General features: G+C 42.9%; 2 protein-coding genes and 1 non-coding gene across 3 annotated transcripts; all 3 read left to right on the top strand.

The window, feature by feature from the left end:
• The first annotated feature begins 311 nt into the window (after positions 1-311).
• rplp2l (ribosomal protein, large P2, like) lies at positions 312-7,763 on the top strand. Its single transcript, XM_061758803.1, has 5 exons — positions 312-448; positions 880-1,003; positions 1,088-1,136; positions 7,376-7,471; positions 7,650-7,763. The coding sequence occupies exons 2-5, from the start codon at positions 881-883 to the stop codon at positions 7,724-7,726; spliced, it is 345 nt and encodes a 114-aa protein (XP_061614787.1). The 5' UTR covers positions 312-448; position 880; the 3' UTR covers positions 7,727-7,763.
• A 1,257-nt stretch (positions 7,764-9,020) lies between these two features.
• On the top strand, positions 9,021-9,092 carry trnaw-cca (transfer RNA tryptophan (anticodon CCA)). The gene has a single exon. It is a non-coding gene; the product is annotated as a tRNA-Trp (tRNA).
• Positions 9,093-15,943: 6,851 nt separating this feature from the next.
• On the top strand, positions 15,944-18,516 carry fth1a (ferritin, heavy polypeptide 1a). Its single transcript, XM_061758791.1, has 5 exons — positions 15,944-16,152; positions 16,710-16,815; positions 17,335-17,481; positions 17,772-17,897; positions 18,109-18,516. Exons 2-5 carry the CDS (start codon positions 16,714-16,716, stop codon positions 18,265-18,267), a joined length of 534 nt encoding a protein of 177 aa, XP_061614775.1. The 5' UTR covers positions 15,944-16,152; positions 16,710-16,713; the 3' UTR covers positions 18,268-18,516.
• The last annotated feature ends 281 nt before the right edge of the window (positions 18,517-18,797 follow it).

The raw sequence follows: 18,797 nt of genomic DNA, 5'->3' as shown, positions 1-18,797 counted from the left end.
TTTGTACTAGGATTCCCACACACAATGACATAGCTGTTTCCAATAGATTTGCCCACAATCCCCGGTAGTTGACGGGTCATGTAAAGCTAAAATCAGGAGTAACACAGTTTTGTACAGTAGAATGATGAAAAGAAACATTACCACCTGCAGCATTCCATGTGTCTACATATATAGAATATGAGCAGTATATTTAGTGGGAAAAAACTGCCTGTGCAACCTTTTCAAGAATGTTTTTGTGATGCGTAGGCTTTACAGTTTTAATCCAATAAAAAATACTCACAGCTGTACACATGGTTGGATAGTACACCAGGTGGCGCATAACGTGTAACTCAACATTTATTGAAAACGAAGAAGAAAATGAGTGCGCGTCCGTTCTGGTTGTGTGGCGTCATTTCCTTTCCGTCTGCGCTAAGCTCCCAGTGAACACGCGTTCGCCTTTCTTGCTCAAGTGAGTGGCCTTCTAAAGGCATTTTAATTGCTTTATTTAAGTGGCCAAATGAACCTAGCGGCTCCATAAATACCCGGCGAAGAAGAGTCTGGTTAAGTGGAACGTGTTTTGGTTAAATGAAGATTTGAAACTTGTACCGAAGGGAACCGCCACATGGTAGCCTACTGCTAGAAATGTGCATCGTCACAGTGTGTAGTAGTAGTTGCCATTGTTGATGAGGTGAAATAAATGGTGCTGTGGCTTTACTACGTTGAGGAAGATTAGAAAAAGCATTTCAAATACTCACCCGAAACTGCTTGACAGCCAACAAATATTCTAAAATTCGTTTTTTGGTGTGATTATAACTACTCACTCAAATGTGTACTTACTGGCAGAGTCGCTTTACATGTTACAGTGGCCCTAATATTTGTTTCCATAACAACTTGTTACAGAATGCGTTACGTTGCTGCTTACCTGCTATCTGCCCTTGGTGGCAATGATAATCCAGATGCTAAACACATCAAGAAGATCCTGGAAAGTGTTGGTATTGAGGCTGACGACACTCGCCTAGAGAAGGTACTTGTATCGTACAACTTCCTTAGTCTATTTAAACTGCACTTATACTTGAGTGGCAGTCACAAATGTCATTTCATTCAACAGGTCCTGTCTGAGCTCAAGGGCAAGAAAGTGAATGACGTGATTGCTGCTGGTGGGTGTCACTGTTCCATGTCGTAACTTCTACATGCAGCAATAGCTGTGAAAACATTGCAATGGGATAGAGTTCTCTAGTTGAAGGCAGCCTTTGTGCGATAAGGGGTTCCCCTTATCGCAGGGAATAAATTCCAGACCCACACACAATAAGTGAAAATCTGTGCTACGGTGAGACCAAATAAACCCGTTAAAAAAAAAGTTTTACCCCTCCCACACACTTAAGCACATTTAATCATATTAAAACACACTTAAAACTAGGCTTAACACGATCAGGATTTTGGGGTCGATCACCGAGTTAAAACAAAACGATATCCGATCACAAGATGGAGCAGTGTGTCTAGATAAATGACTTACTCATTTACTGTATATACTTGTGTACTTAATTGCTAAAAAAAAAAATATATTTACAATAAATAATTATCTTGATCTTCTTATGCCAGTGAGGCATAGTGTAGGACAGAACAAATGAATGGTCTTCTATTAGATGGCGGGAAGTATATATTTTGTGACATTTTTGTTTGTTGGTGTGCCGTGAAATTTTTCAATTATAAAATATGTCCCTTGGCTTCATAAAGGTTGGAAATCACTGCCCTAGTCATATCGTGTATTCTAATCAGTCAGGTCAAACCAACATGACAGAAAGAATGGGTGCTAACTTACTGTAATTAACGTTTTGTTGCCTGCTTGCAAGCCATCTCTTGTTACATGAACATACCTCAAGCAAGTGAGCACCGATGACCAACAGCACACGTTTTCCCCCATTTTTTTTCTTACAAACACACGGCGCGATCCATTGTTGTTGTCGTCGCTATGGTAACAAGTGTATCCAGTGATCGTAAAAGACTGGACGCAGTGGCATCGGAATGTTCTTTTTTTCCTTTCGGCTTGTCCCTTTAGGGGTCGCCACAGCGCGTCATCCTTTTCCTTTTCCATCTCCTGCATCCTCCTCTCGAACACCAACTGCCCTCATGTCTTCCCTCACGACATCCATCTACCTTCTCTTTGGTCTTCCTCTAGCTCTCTTGCCTGGCAGCTCCATCCTCCTCATCCTTCTACCAGTATACTGACTATTTCTCCTCTGGGCGTGTCCAAACCATCAAAGTCTGCTCTCTCTAACTTTGTCTCCAAAACATCGAGCCTTGGCTGTCCCTCTGATGAGCTCATTTCTAATTTTATCCAACCTGGTCACGCCGAGAGCGAAACTCAACATCTTCATTTCCGCCACCTCCAGCTCTGCTTCCTGTTGACTCTTCAGTGCCACTGTCTCGAATCCGTACATCATGGCTGGCCTCACCACTGTTTTATAAACTTTGCCCTTCATCCTAGCAGAGACTCTTCTGTCACATAACACACCTGACACCTTCCTCCACCCATTCCAGCCTGTTTGGACACATTTCTTCACTTCCTGACCACACTCACCATTGCGCTGGACGGTTGACCCCAAGTACAACCCCAATTCCAATGAAGTTGGGACGTTGTGTTAAACATAAATAAAAACAGAATACAATGATTTGCAAATCATGTTCAATCTATATTTAATTGAATACAGATATTTAATATTCAAACTGATGAACTTTATTGTTTTTTAGCAAATAATCATTAACTTAGAATTTTATGGCTGCAACACGTTCCAAAAAAGCTGGGACAGGTGGCAAAAAAGACTGAGAAAGTTGAGGGATGCTCATCAAACACCTGTTTGGAACATCCCACATGATTGGGTATAAAAGGAGCTTCCCTGAATTCATTCACAAGCAAAGCTGGGGCAAGGTTCACCACTTTGTGAACAAGTGGGTGAGAAAATAGTTTAACGACAATGTTCCTCAACGTACAATACAATGTACGGTCCATTATGGACGCATTATGTGGCGCATTATGAAACATAAAATACGACAACGGAGACCCTGGACTGTTGAACAGCTGAAGCTGAACATCAAGCAAGAATGGGAAAGAATTCCACCTACAAAGCTTCAACAATTAGTGTCCTCAGTTCCCAAATGTTTATTGAATGTTGTTTAAAGAAAAAGTGAATGTAACAGTGGTAAACATGACCCTGTCCCAGCTTTTTTGGAGCGTGTTGCAGCCATGGAATTCTTAAGTTAATGATTATTTGCTAAAAACAAAGTTTATCAGTTTGAACATTAAATATATTGTCTTTGTAGTGTATTCTATTAAATATAGGTTGAACATTATTTGCAAATCATTGTATTCTGTTTTTATTTGTTTAACATCATGTCCCAACTTCATTGGAATTGGGGTTGTGTTTAAAGTCCTCCACCCTTGCTATCTCTTCTCCCTGTAGCCTCAATCTTCCCCCACTATCCCCCTCGTTCAGCACATATATTCTGTTTTACTCCGGCTAATCTTCATTCCTCTGCTTTCCAGTGCATGCCTCCATCTTTCCTCTACCTGCTCCCTGCTTTCACTGCAGTTCACAATGTCATCTGGAAACATCATGGTCCACGGGGTCCAGTCTTACCTCATCTGTCAGCCTATTTTCACCACTGCAAACAAGAAGGGGCTCAGGGCTAATCCCTGATGCAGTCCCACCTCCACCTTAAATTCGACTGTCACACCTCACTACTGGTCTGCTGCCCTCGTACATGTCCTGTATTATTCTAACATACTTCTCTGCCACTCCAGACTTCCGCATGGAGTACCACAGTTCCTCTCTGGGTACTCTGTCATAGGCTTTCTCTAGATCTACAAAGACACAATGTAGCTCCTTTCTGACCTTCTCTTTACTTTTCCATCGACATCCTCAAAGCAAATAATTCATCTGTGGTACTCTTTCTAGGCATGAAACCATACTGTTGCTCGCAAATACTTCTGTCCTGAGTCTAGCCTCCACTACTCTTTCCCATAACTTCATTGTGTGGCTCATCAACTTTATTCCTCTATAGTTCCCACAGCTCTGCACATCACCCTTGTTCTTAAAAATGGGCACCATAACACTTTTCCGCCATTCCTCAGGCATATTCTCACACGCTAGAATTCTATTGAACAAGCTTGTCAAAAACTCTCCAACCACCTCTCCGAGATGCTTCCATTCCTCCACAGGAATGTCATCAACTGCCTTCCCATTTTTCATCCTCTTTAATGCCTTTCTAACTTCCCCCTAACTAATCATTGCCACTTCCTGGTCCACCACTCTTGCCTCTTCTACTCTCCCTTCTCTCTCATTTTCCTCATTCATCAACTCCTCGAAGTATTCTTTCCATCTATCTAGCACACTACTGGCACCAGTCAACATATTTCCATCTCTATCCTTAATCACCCTAACGTGCTGCACATCCTTCCCATCTCTATCCATTTGTCTGGCCAACCTGTATAGATCTTTTTCTCCTTCTTTAGTGTCCAACCTGCCATACATGTCATCATATGCCTCTTGTTTGGCCTTTGTCACCTCTACCTTTGCCCTATGTCGCATTTCAATGTATTCCTTTTGCCTCTCCTCTGTCCTCTCAGTATCCCACTTCTTAGCTAACCTTTTTCCTTGTATGATTTCCTGTACTGTGAGGTTCCACCACCAAGTCTCATTCTCTCCTTTCCTGCCAGAAGATACACCAAGTACTCTCCTGCCTGTCTCTCTGATCACCTTGGCTGTAGTGGTCCAGTCTTCTGGAAGCTCCTCCCGTCCACCGAGAGTCTGTCTCACCTCTTCCCGAAAAGCTGCACAACACTCGTCCTGTCTCAGCTTCCACCACATGGCTCTCTGCTCTGCCTTTCTCTTCCTAATCTTCCTCCCCACCACCAGAGTCATCTTACATACCACCATCCTATGCTGTCTAGCCAGACTCTCCCCTACCATTATCTTACAGTCGGTAACCTCCTTCAGATTACATCGTCTGTACAAGATGTAATCCACCTGCGTGTTTCTACCTCCGCTCTTGTAGGTCACCCTATGTTCCTGCCTCTTCTAGAAAAAAGTGTTCACTACAGCCATTTGCATCCTTTTTGCGAAGTCTACCACCATCTGTCCCTTCAAATTCCTTTCCTGGATGCCGTAATTACCCATCACTTCTTCATCACCCCTATTTCCTTCACCAACATGTCCATTACAATCTGCACCAATCAAGACTCTCTCTGTGTCTTGGATGCTCAGAACTACTTCGTCTGGCTCCTTCCAGAATTTCTCTTTCACCTCTAGGTCACATCCTACCTGTGGGGCATAGCCACTAATCACATTATACACAACAGCCTTAATTTCAAGTTTCAGCCTCATCACTCGATCTGATACTCTTTTCACCTCCAAGACATTCTTAGCCAACTCTTCTTTTAAAAGAACCCCGACTCCATTTCTCTTCCCGACAATATACCAACCTTTCTCCTAATCATCATGTCAACCAACTCCCAAGATTTTCCTGTCATCGTCCCAGCATTCAAAGTCCCCACATTCAGTTCTAGACTGTGTGCTTTCCTCTTCTCTTTCTGCCGAAGAACCCGCTTTCCAACTCTTCTTCGACTTCGACCCACAGTAGCTGAATTTCCACCGGCGGCCTGCAGGTTGACGGCGCCGGTGGCAGACGTTGTTAACCCGAGCCACGACAGGTCCGGTATGGAATTCTTTGGATGAACGCTCATATTTGTTTGGCAATGTTTTAAGCCGGATGCCCTACCTGACGCAACCCTCTGCATATATCCGGGCTTGGGACCGACCTACAGTTTGCACTGGCTTGTGCCTCCCATAGGGCTACGTTATGCGTTATGGTATCGGAATACAAGATTTTATTGCAGTAGTCTGACATAGTGCAATCGTGAAAGACCAAATTTGTCTTGTAGTCTGATCCGGTTACGTTTTTGTCTGTACCACACCACCGACATTTTTTTTTTTTTAAATAACTTTATTGGTGGGCAGATATTTACAGTACTATGTCAAAAGGCTAAAAATAAATTAGCTTTTGGATTTTAATATACTGTACACGACAGCGACGTGGAGTAAATTTCTTGCGGTGGTTTGATCGGATCGGAGAATTATGACATTAAAGCCGATCAGCATGAAATGCCTAATTATCAGCCGATACCGATCAAATCGGTGTAAAGTCTACTTAAAACAGATGAAAACACTTTTTTTGTAAGTCTTCCTTAGCACCTGTTCTCACAGTTTTCCAAATGGCAAAACCATGCTTGCTTCATTTTGTTGTCTGTTTGTCACCCTCAGTTTACAGTTAAACTGACAAATTAAACAAAATACGTTTAAACATTGTATATGGTCACCTCCCTGAAGTAATGCCATTTGACATTATTTGAAAATTTATTTTTTATGTCATGATGCTGCCAACCACTGTTTAAATCGCCTATTTCCTCAGTTTAACAGATCATGCTATTTTTAGCCTGAAATGAAATGATATAAAATATATACATAATATAGTCAACATTTGGTTCAGTTGTTTTTCGATTTTTTTATTTTTTTTTTACTTGGGCCATTATTTCAGGAAAGTGACTGATTTTAAATACCAACCATGTTGAACCGAACCATGATTTTGTCAAACGAATGTGTGATAGAATTTAGTGCAAAAAGGGATTCATTATAAACCTTTAAACTGCTACATTAACACACACAGGAACAGAACATACAAACATAGCGTAAAACAATATTCACGGGCATGTATTCTCTCTTTGGAAATTATTATTACGAGAGTTGACGGAAGTTGAAGACCGCTGCGTCGGCTTGCTGTCAATTACTCTGCATCTCTTCCAATAAAAAGCAGTGCTGCCTGCCACGATGCAAGATGGTTATTACACTGAAGGCACGCAACTTTAAATTCTGACTTGTATGTGTACAATAAAAACCTATAAACGATCACTTTTTTAAAAAATCGTGCTGTAGAGGTGGATTGCTAATTCGTTTTATAGGGTTTAATTTAAAATGTGTATTCGTTTCCTAATTGCAAACAATGCAGTTCCTCTCCTGAACTGTAGATGGCTGTAACGTACAACTGGAAGAAATGGTTTAACTGACGTTCAAATGAAGTGAAAGGCAAGCCTTCTGTGGAGAAGGGGGAGTTTCCATAATAATGTATTACAAAAACACAATTCCGTCCGGGTCTCCACCTACATAACTGGTTTTGTAAATATCTGTAGTTGATGCAAACAAGCAGACACAGGACCACAAATGAGGTAATTATTGGGCTTTGTTATCACGACTAAGATGTCTGTATCACAATGTGTTAATGATATCCTCTTTGTGACCTCAACTGTAACAGCCTGTGCTTGACGTCCACCATCATGTCTCCTCAGGTATGGGCAAACTGGCCAGCATGCCGGCTGGCGGTGCTGTAGCAGTTGCCAGTTCTGCAGCTGTTAGCTCAGGAAAAGCAGCTGCCCCTGCTGCAGGTGAGCGTCAAAAGATTTACTACCTTGTTTGGCACTCAGTTTCTGCTTTCTCCTTGGTTATTATTAGCAAGTTTGCTATCTGCCCGATCTATTCACTAGTTCCGAGGCGGCGCGCATAATCACAATGTTAATTTGAAATTCTATTAGACTCACCAATTTCCTTGTTTTGCTTTTCCAGCTGAAGAAAAGAAGGAAGAGAAGAAGGAAGAGTCTGAAGAATCTGATGATGACATGGGATTCGGTCTTTTTGACTAAGCTCTTTGTATGGAATAAAACATTTGTTTAAAAAATGTTCTTATAGTCGTGTCGAAGTGCATCTCAAAAAGATCTTTGCATAAAATGTGTTGCTTAAAATTGTACTGCACTAAGTGTGCAAACTCCACTGCTGCAATATAGTTAACAATCGTTAAGGATAATTTATTAGCTTGGGAGGGCTGTTCAATGGTTCTCTCGTTTAAACCATCTGCTGTCAAAATTGTGGGATAAATTAGTTTACTACCCAAAAAAACAGTAAAGAAGCAGCGTGTTGGTGTACAATCGAAACGTCCTGGATTTGAACCTTTGCTCAGGCCTTTCTTGTGGGGGTTCAAGTTTTTCTGGTGTTTTCTGTGGGCACTCCATCTTCCTCCCACAATCCAAAAATATGCCCCGGTACACAAAAGGCAATCGGGCAGATTTTGCCCCTTCCCGACCAAGCACATCAAATGCCAGACAATCTTAAGTCATAAGATTGTCTTTAGGTCTGAGGTGTCTTAAGAGGGGATTCATCCCGAGTTTAGGGTCCAAAACAGGTTGAGGCCAACAATCTTAAATAATTAACGTGTTCAATATTTACAACCAAAAGTCTTCGTTTGTGAGGGAGAGCTGACTTCTCCTGAGTCACAATGCTGTGAATTGGGACATGAAACAAAATATAGCCAATCAAGAAGCGCCTTGACTCAACAAAAGGAAAAGATCGTAAATAACAACAAGCATGTCTTAGTTGTTTTTTGGATAAAAATGGGTTCTCCAGACTGCAAGAAGTATTTTCCAAAGCAAGTCGTTTTTGAGGATAACGCCATTTTACAAACCTCTGGCAGCACATCTGTAACGGTTTCTTCTTTGGTTTTGTGAGCTCACGTGTGATCACATATTTTATAATTTGAGAATATTAGGGTATCTGCCATTGCGTAAAACATGCTTGGAGATTCAATGACCTCAGTACCAACCCCTGAGCTGTGAGGCAGATGTGCTCATGGACCACATATTCCTCTGTCCAGAAGGTGGTGGTAAAACATGTTTGAACTTTTGTAATTATTTTTTTTAAATGTCCTTTTAAAAGCTAAATGTAGTTTAAATTGGTTTGGAAAACGTTATTTCAGCGGCCTTAACTTGAGCACCAGCGTCACTGTATTTCGAAGTGCTGCGCTTTATTTCCTGAAGACTGCATTAAACGCACCTCTACGACACTGCGCAACACTTCGCGAATGTCACAGCCGTTATTTTTTTTTTGAAAAAAATATTTTCGAAAAATGAACACTAATGTACGCTGGACCACAGATTTCTATATGACTCTGTGGCGCAACGGTAGCGCGTCTGACTCCAGATCAGAAGGTTGCGTGTTCAAATCACGTCAGGGTCAACTATATTTTGTCGACCACAGTAGTTCAAACTTGAGAAGTGACGAGTTGAAGAACGGAAATGATCAATTCAGCAAATCGTTGAAACACGCGTACTATAATTTCTGGCGTTTTTGATGCATGAATGTGTGGGAGACAGTTGACCAGAGTGCAGACACCTGAATTCCTTATCTTATTTCATTTTGGTTACTGCCGAGAGTGACCAATGAATATAAATGGATATATGAATATAATATTGAAGAGCTTGTTGAGGGACCGCCTCCTTTCAACTATTAAGGTCACATCCTCTCCATTGTGTCAACGGTGAGGGGGTGCAGATCGAAAATAGCAAAATGGCCAAAACCTACCCATTTTGTCAAGGGGGAAATTCAGAGAGCAGGCCAAGCCCAGTGGCCTTCTGATAGAAATTACTGGCTGCACGCTTACGCAACACTCCATACACGTTTTGTTTCACACATCCCATTAAAGATACATACCCAGCTCTTAAACATGTAGCTGCATTACACTTAGCTGCAAATCCAACACCCGTTGGGAACGTTGGGAAGTTCACTGCAGGCGCGCTCTCTGAACGTTCGGATATTTGGGGCATTGTTGGAGTGTGCCCTTCGGTACAGGCAGAACTGACACATTCAATACGGCAGCCGTACTGACGTATCCCTGCCAATGACACCGAGGAGAAGCTCGGATTGGTCCAAGACTGGATAGCGTCACGACAGGAAGCAGTCTTTCGACTATAAGAGACTATGACAAAGAACTTCCGTGGTCTTTTTCCGCCCGAAGCTGATTGAGCCGCATGTGGAAGACCTCAGCGTTGAACATTCACCAACCTTATTGTTTGACTCTGTATTTTTTAAGAAATTGTTCAACGTTTCATCTGGCCTGATAATTGAAGAATCACCTCAACCAGAATAAAAGAACCGGGTAGTAGAGGTTCGAACGGTCGCCAGGCTAAACCCTGTCCGCGGTCTTTCTTTGTTCTCTTTTTACCTCTAACACTTGACACCCTTGCCTTTCACATCTGCCTTTCCTGGCGGGAAACAGCAACTATGAGACTCGGCAGTTTTCCCCAACAGACGAATAACCGACATGTAAGTTGCGTGAAGGCGCTAGCTCAGGGCTGTCAAACTCATTTTTGTCGCGGGCCGCGTGGTTACGATTTCCCTCAGAGGGCCGTTATGACTGTCAAACCATATAAATGGTTAATCATCTCATATTATTGCATATACACAACAAATACTGTCGATGAATAACTAATTCTGAAATCAGAAGTAGGATACTAGGTTGTTCAGTTACTGGAAAAACAAAACAAGGGGGATTGGTAAAAAAAAAAAATGTTTGCAATAGTTTAACATTATTTATTACATATGACAATTAAACATTTCGGTACAGATTTGATCAAGGATCACAGGAGTTTATGCACATGATTTGTGGGACATGCCCAGGACACGTTTTTCGGAAACCCATGGGCGTTCCTGGCAGGACACGCCCTGCTCAAATATTACTGGCTCGAGGACACGTGCTGCAACACTCTGATTGGCTATTGTATCCCAGTAGAACACGCCCTACTGCTTCCAGACTGGAAAAGAAGTATGTGACTTCAGTGTAGCGGTGTTAATGTTTCCCACTAACCTTAACCCATCCTAAACCACCAACCCTAGCCCTAAACCTAACCATAACAAACTTCTTTGTTTTTATTTTGTACAAATGTGATACATATTTGGGATGGTAATGTCGCTACATCTGCATAGCCTGCCCTGCCCGCGATGCAGGAGCCAATCATGACACAGCCGGGCATGTCTTGATGTCTTGATGAACGTGCGTGAGATTCCTAATAGCGCGCATGGGACACCTCACCACAGAGGTGGCATCCTAACGTTATGCCTGAGCAACCTTACCTGGCTCCTTTTGCTGAGGTGTAGCAGCGGCTGTACCCTGAGACCCTCCCGGATGACCAATCGGATGATGATGATCTCATCCTTTCTCTAAGGGTGAGCACGGACACCCTGCAGAGGATAGTCATTTCAGCCGCTTGTATCCATGATCTTTCAGTCACGATCCGTAGCTCATGACCATAGGTGACGGTGGTGCACAAGACAGACTGATGCAGACACAGCACCAATCTGATTGTCAATCTCCCACTCCATTCTTACGTCACTCGAAAACAAGACCTCAAGATACTTGAACTCTTCCCTGATGCTTTACATTCAATTACGGAATGCTCCACAGAGTTGAAAATCAACGCTTGATGAAGCTGCCCCAACGAAGCAAGAGGAAGGAAGGGTTCCGGTGGTACTGTGCTGGAGGGGGGGCTGGGGAGGGTGGGGAGGGTGAAAACATATGACAGAGGACAATGGCAGTGGCAGAAAGGACTCCACCGGTAATGGACAGATGAGTCCAAACGATGACAGGGTTGTGTTTCTGGAGCCATAGGATTCCAAGGACTAATGGAGTCTGTGGAGAGGTAATGACAAACAGCTGGATGGTTTCACGGAAGTTTCCGGAAATGAGCAGGGTGAACGGTGCAGTTTGGTGGGTGACAGGGGAGATGAGATGCCCCTCCAAGACAGTGACCTTCTTAGGGAACGGGATGAGCTTGAGGGAAAGCTGAAGCTGACACGCCAAGCCCTCATGAATAAAACTGTCATCAGCGCCGTAGTCAATGAGGGTAGTAATAGGGCTGTTGTTGACGGGACCAAGAAGACACGAGGGAACGGTCATACCAGAGGGAGAGCTGAGAGAGGTGTGGGTTTGGCTCACCACAAGGTCGTGGTGGGCCCGGTCTTTTTGGTTTGAGGGGGCAGGTGGCAATGAAGTGACCTGGCTGTCCACAATAAATGCATAACCGCTGAGTAACGTGGCGCTGATGTTCCAGGGGGTCTGAATGGATCTTGCCTAGTTGCATGTGAGTAACGTGGCGCTGATGTTCCAGGGGGTCTGAATGGATCTTGCCTAGTTGCATGGGCTCCATTAGACCAGAGAATCTTATTTCTCACCATCTTGGAGTCCTTCAGGTGTTTTTTTTTTTTTTTTTAGCAAACTCCATGCAGTGTGTCTTGCACTGAGGAGAGGCTTCCGTCGGGCCACTCTGCCATAAAGCCCCGACTGGCGGAGGGCTGCAGTGATGGTTCTCCCATCTCCCGACTGCATCTCTGGAGCTCAGCCACAGTGATCTTTGGGTTCTTCTTTACCTCTCTCACCAAGGCTCTTCTCCCCCAATTGCTCAGTTTGGCTGGAAGGCCAGCTCTAGGAAGGGTTCTGATCATCCCAAACGTCTTCCATTTAAGGATTATGGAGGCCACTGTGCTCTTAGGAACCTTAAGTGCAGCAGAACATTTTTTTGTAACCTTGGCCAGATCTGTGCCTGGCCACAATTCTGTCTGAGCACTTCAGGCACTTCCTTTGACCTCATGATTCTAATTTGCTCTGACATGAACTGTGAGCTGTAAGGTCTTATATAGACAGGTGTGTGGCTTTCCTAATTAAGTGCAATCAGTACAAGCTAGCACAGCTGGACTCCAATGAAGGTGTAGAACCATCTCAAGGATGATCATAAGAAATGGGCAGCATCCAACTTAAATATAGGAGTGTCACAGCAAAGGGCCTGGATACTTATGTCATGTACGTGGTTAGGGCGAAGGCGAGGAACGCAAGGCAAGAACATGGTGGACCCAATTGCAGGGAAGCAGTGAGGCAAGGCAGGAGTGCGGGAATCTCAAAATAATATTTATTCTTCAAAAAGGGAAAACAAGGATATTGGATAAAGCAAAACTAAACGAAGTCCCACAACAGATAACAACCAAACCAAAGTAACAAAGAAACACTTGAATATCTAAAACTGGAAACAAACTATGACCTGTGAGTAAGACGTGGAATAGATAGGGAAAATGACACCTGACAATGACATACCAATATGATAAAGATAACTGGCGACTATGACATGGCAGACATGTGACAACGACAATGAACCGACAAGAACTGAATGAAACCAGGGAACTAAATACGAACTAATTGACGAGACAACGAGGAACACCTGGACAAGACACGAGTAGCTGGAGAGAGCTGATTGGTCGACACAAAGTAAACGAGAACAGGTGGACACGACAACCTAATGAGCACACGACAAACATGGAACACAGGAAAACATGGAACAAAACTAAACACAACCCAAACCAAAACACAGACCATGACAACTTATGGCTGTGTGATATTTCAGTTTTTCTTTTTTAATAAATCAGCAAAAATTACAACAATTATGTTTTTTTCTGTCAATATGGGGTGCCATGTGTACATTAATGGGGGAAAATGAACTTAAATGATTTTATCAAGCGGCTGCAATGTAACAAAGAGTGAAAAATGTAAGGGGGTCTGAAAACTTTCCGTACCCACTGTATTTTCCAAGAGGTATGAATGACAAGCAGTCATGTCCTGGTGGTGAGTCATAAATACAGTTTCTTCATGCTGCACTGTGATGTCACTGGGAAAACACACAGCGCTGAGTCAGTAGACTTTACAGGAGTTGTGAAACGCTCTTCAACAAAACCTTTATTTGTCAATTATGCTGTATACTTTATCCTCTGTGACCTTACACCGTGACAGCTAATTTGGACTCCCTTCAGTATGAGGATTTGGTGTTCATAGAAGAGGAATACAGTATGGTTGAGTTGGGGTGTACCCTTCATTTTTTTCCACTTGATTGTGCAATGTTTGGCACGGTGGACGACTGGTTAGAGCGTCTGCCTCACAGTTCGGAGGACTGGGGTTCAATCCCCGGCCCCGCCTGTGTGGAGTTTGCATGTTCTCCCCGTGCCTGCGTGGGTTTTCTCCGGGCACTCCGGTTTCCTCCCACATCCCAAAAACATGCAGGGTAGGTTAATTGAAGACTCTAAATTGGCCGTAGGTGTGACTGTGACTGCGAATGGTTGTTTGTTTATGTGTGCCGTGCGATTGGCTGGCAACCAGTTCAGGGTGTACCCCGCCTCCTGCCCGAAGATAGCTGGGATAGGCTCCAGCACTCCCGCGACCCTAGTGAGGATAAGCGGCTCAGAAAATGGATGGATGTGCAATGTTTTTCCTCGTCAATAATGACTGCAGGGTATATGTCCCTGAATCCCTTCTGGGAGTCTGGTTCAGAGGACCCTGGACATATTGAGAAGGGGGGGAAAAAAACTAAAATTGAACTGTGTGGCGGCACAGTTAGCACATCTGCCTCGTAGTTCTGAGGACCCGTGTTCAAATCAGGCCTCCTCTGTGTGGAGTTTGGATGTTCTCCCCGTGCCTGCGTGGATTTACTACGGGTACTCCGGTTTCCTCCCATATCTCAAAAACATGCATGGTAGGGTAATTGACGACTCTAAGTTGCCCGTAAGTGTGAATGTGAGTGTGAATGGTTGTTTATTTGTGTCCTGCTATTGGCTGGCGACCAGTTCAGGGTGTACCCCGTCTCTTGCCCAAAGATAGCTGGGATAGGTTCCAGCATGCCCGCGATCCTAGTGAGGATCAGCGGTACGGAAAATGGATTGATGGATGAACTGTGTGGCTATAATGAGTATTGTTTGAAGGACAAAGCGGAAGCTTGCAAGCCTGTACGTTTTAGTAATGTTAGTCTCTTTTTTAATGTTTTTTACTCTTCTGTACTTTGTTTTTTAAATGTCTTTTGCTTTTTTTAAAAAATGCTTTTAATCACATAAACAAAATTGAGTTACTGTTATTAAATGCACTTTATAAATAAATTTGCCTTGCCTTGTCTTGCCTGAGAACACCATCCCAACTGTGAAATACATGGGTGGCAGCATCATGTTGTAGGGTGGTTTGTTAAAGCAGGGACTGGTGCGCTTGACAAAATTAATGGCATCATGAGGAAAGAACATTATGTAGAAATACTGCAGCAACATCTCAAGGCATCAGCCAGGAATTAAAGCTTGGATGGAAATGGGGGAAATGGGTCTTCCAAATGAGCAATGACCTGAAAAAATTGTGTATTTTTATGAAGTGTACAGTATGTAAACTTCTGGTATAAAATGTAGATTCTGTGTCTGTACTTAAGTGTTTATTTTTCTGACAACTTCTTACTTACCCAGGACATAAACTGAAATGGTGAAAAACAGTTTCACACTGTCCACAACCTGTTACAGTCTAGCGGACTTGCTGTCTATGTTGCGCTAACAAGCATAATTACAGATTGGTGACATGATGGCTTGAAACCGAATTTGCTATTAAAATTTTTTTTAAAAAAAAAGTCTTAATGGTTGGTGTTTTGGGACAAAGGTTACATACATGTATATTCTTTATATATACAAATATTATATTAACTATGCAAACATGAACAAAGCCTAAACATCGTATATTGTCTCTGTGGTAACATCTGGTTAAAAAAAAAATTTGTTGTAGACATTTAAAGTTCCTACGGGTGTTATGTGCCGGTCTCCTGCTATAGTGTTCTGCCATTTACCTGTGCCGGAACAAAATGTTACAAACGTAGGCTTCGGGAAGGAACATACGGCACCAAGTCAGCGAAAGTAAGCAGTAAGTAACAAAACCTTCAAATCGCATCTCAAGAGGACCGGGAGCCAATAATGACGCAAGTTGGCCAGTACTGGAACATGATCAAGTCTGGTTCCTGGTTAGTCCTCGTCAAAAGACTCTACAGCGTTTTGTACTAGCTGCAAGTGCCGACGAGTGTGACTACTTCAACCACCGCTGCAAATATTGTGTCTTAAAAGCCAGCAGCAAGCACAAACGTCAACACACTCGCAGGTCGCGAAAGTAGAAGAGCGGCATGACGCCAGCTTTTGGAACAGCGTCACACCCTTAATGACGTCATGCTGCGCGCCCCCTCTTGGCTCGCGAGAGCACAAAAGCCAGTTCTTCAGTCACGTCTCGGCAGCGGACAGTGAAGGTTACCTGCTTCAACAGTGCTTGAACGGCAACCTTTTAACTGTCTAAAATTCATCACTCAGACCTAAAGGACAACAAATCGCTTTCTGTCGCAAGCTAACTTGCTCGTTTTGCCAGCTACCTCTTAGTTTCGACCTTTTCGCAAACAAAGTCCGCTTCTGAATTAAGGTAAGAACACTTTTACTTCATTTCGTAATTCGCATGTGTTTGTTTCCGACAGGCCAACGTCTTGGATAAGTGGGTTGTTTTCGTCGTCGGTGTGGCCTTGGCGCAGTAAGCTACTACGCAGTCTGTGCCGTGCTGCTAGCTTGGTTGTGCCAACAGCTTCCGCCTCTTGTCGACGGTTTAAAAAAAAAAAAAAAACCAAAATTAAACTCGCACAATGTTAAACAAAAAAACAAATGGCATAGGAACCTATATTTTTTCACAGGGAACAATGGTGTTCGTTTACATCAATTTGGACGTTTTACACGTCTGCCTGTAATTAAATCTAGCTTTGGGGTTATGTAATGCACACTTTTTTGTGTGTAGTTTACTGTTGAAAACACGACACAAAATACACATGGCCACATCTTTCGATACACTTCCACAATATGATTTTACAAACGATAATAATCCTTAGTTTTGGTTGTGCCAGTATAATCTATTCCTTGACACGGTGTAGATCGATTCCTGGTTCACATTTATGGCTTGTGTTCATTAAAATAATTTCTGGGGTATTTCAGAACAATGACTTCCCAGGTGAGACAAAACTTCCATCAGGACTGCGAGGCTGCAATCAACAGGCAGATCAACCTGGAGCTGTATGCCTCCTACGTCTACCTGTCCATGGTGAGTCTTGTCTGTCTGTGTGTGTGTCTGTCCCTCTAGCTTCAAATGACCTCTTTTCAGATCAGCCAATGATGCTCGATTTGCTGAAGGAGTTTGGATGGAGCATTTGGAGCAATAACAGACTTGAACATTAACACACTCTTTGTATCAGCCGACACCTGCATATTGAGGCATTTCTTTTGTGGTCACGCAAGTTAACAAAGGTTGAAGTACGTAGAAGATAAGGTTACAGGTGAAGGTTGGTGTTTGTTGCCTGCCCTTAGAACACAAAGCCCTGTAGGCCATCCATTTGCAAGAGTAATAAATGTGGTGTTTCATATACGCAACATCACTTTAAGTCACTGTATCAAGATCTAAAAATAATTGGCAACAAAACTGACTTCTGAGACTCTTAAGTCTTTCACTTCTCATTTTGTTTCCTGGGTTTAATACTAACAGCAAAGTACATGTTTGTTTCAGCAAACTATTTCACCTCTGGTTAATAAATGACTCGGACCAAAATTATTTTTCTGTTCACAGAGTTACTACTTTGACCGAGATGACCAGGCTTTACACAATTTTGCCAAGTTCTTTCGTAACCAATCCCACGAGGAGCACGAGCATGCAGAGAAGCTCATGAAAGTTCAGAACCAGCGTGGAGGGAGGATCTTCCTTCAGGATGTCAGGGTATTGACTCATTTAAAAAAAAAAAAAAAAAAATTTGCTGTTTCACTTAATTCAACACTTATCACACCCAAGTTGGGAGGGCAGCACGGTGCAAATGAAGATACTGAGGGTGTGTGTGTTTTGTGCCGCTTATCTTTTGTATACTCTCAAACAAGCCCCAAGGCTAAAGTTAACTCAAAAACTGCAAACTTACTGTTAACCTACTTGACTAAACCATGTACTTGCTGCCTGGTCAGTGGCCTCCCCTTAAGAAGTGCATCATTGTTTCCTTCTCCTGCTTTCTGTTGCAGAAGCCTGAACGGGATGAGTGGGGCAGTGGTGTCGAGGCTCTTGAATGTGCACTGCAGCTTGAAAAAAGCGTCAACCAGTCTCTTCTGGACTTGCACGCACTGTGCTCTGATCACAACGACCCACATGTGAGTAATATTAAACATGACAAACAAGGCAGGCGCTTTAAAAATGCTTTGGCCCTACATGTTGGGACAAGTCTTGTTTCTTTCCTTAGGTTAACACAATGCAAAATTCTGTTCCTAAAGATGTGAACATTTCATAGTTGAATGTCGGCTGTTTGATGGATAGCAGAAACGCGTACTGTTTCTTAGTAGTTTTAACCATGCTTTGTTTCAGATGTGTGACTTCATCGAGACCCATTACCTGGACGAACAGGTGAAGTCCATCAAGGAGCTGGCAGACTGGGTGACCAACCTGCGCCGCATGGGTGCCCCACAGAATGGCATGGCAGAGTACTTGTTTGACAAACATACACTTGGCAAGGAAAGCAGCTAAATATCTCCCGATTCATCTATATCTTGCTTTGTGTTTGAAAATGTGAAGCCATCTTTATGCCTACAGGCCAGTATGTTAGTAATTTGGTTACTCATCCTCCCACATTACACTAAAGTGAACTTGTGCTCTCAGTGATGAGCTGTGACAAAGCTTGCTGTTTCCTGCACCCCACCTCCCCTTTTGGGTATTACCATGTTTGCTTAACACCATGCGCTGTCGGTCAGACCAAATAAATCAAACCACCTGAAAGATTTGTCTTGTTTGTTGTCTTTAAAGGGAGAAAGTTAGCCAGAAAACCATAGTGCTAGATGTACAGTAGTATTTCCCTTTTCAAAGAAAGCTAATTTACATCTAACATTGTCTTAGAATAGTAAGTTTATTTACTATTGAAATTCTGTTGTAAGGGGTAACATTTTGCAAATGCACAAAATAAGCTTGTTGAGGTCAGCAATCTGTAAAAAAAAATTTCTGATTTGCCATTTTAAGTAACCTAGGGAATTTACAGCAATGATTGTTTAATGGTGTCATCA

This window comes from Phyllopteryx taeniolatus, chromosome 2 (assembly GCF_024500385.1).
Source record: "Phyllopteryx taeniolatus isolate TA_2022b chromosome 2, UOR_Ptae_1.2, whole genome shotgun sequence".
NCBI lineage: Eukaryota > Metazoa > Chordata > Actinopteri > Syngnathiformes > Syngnathidae > Phyllopteryx > Phyllopteryx taeniolatus.
The sequence above is the reverse complement of the archived record's forward strand: the minus strand, read 5'-3'. Positions and strand labels throughout refer to the sequence as shown.

Coding starts and splice junctions, on each gene's coding strand:
- rplp2l (XM_061758803.1), top strand. CDS start 881: ATGCGTTACGTTGCTGCTTACCTGCTATCTGCCCTTGGTGGCAATGAT. Junction 1,004..1,087: donor ACGACACTCGCCTAGAGAAG/GTACTTGTATCG, acceptor TTCATTCAACAG/GTCCTGTCTGAGCTCAAGGG. Junction 1,137..7,375: donor GAATGACGTGATTGCTGCTG/GTGGGTGTCACT, acceptor ATGTCTCCTCAG/GTATGGGCAAACTGGCCAGC.
- fth1a (XM_061758791.1), top strand. CDS start 16,714: ATGACTTCCCAGGTGAGACAAAACTTCCATCAGGACTGCGAGGCTGCA. Junction 16,816..17,334: donor CCTACGTCTACCTGTCCATG/GTGAGTCTTGTC, acceptor TTCTGTTCACAG/AGTTACTACTTTGACCGAGA. Junction 17,482..17,771: donor TCTTCCTTCAGGATGTCAGG/GTATTGACTCAT, acceptor TTTCTGTTGCAG/AAGCCTGAACGGGATGAGTG.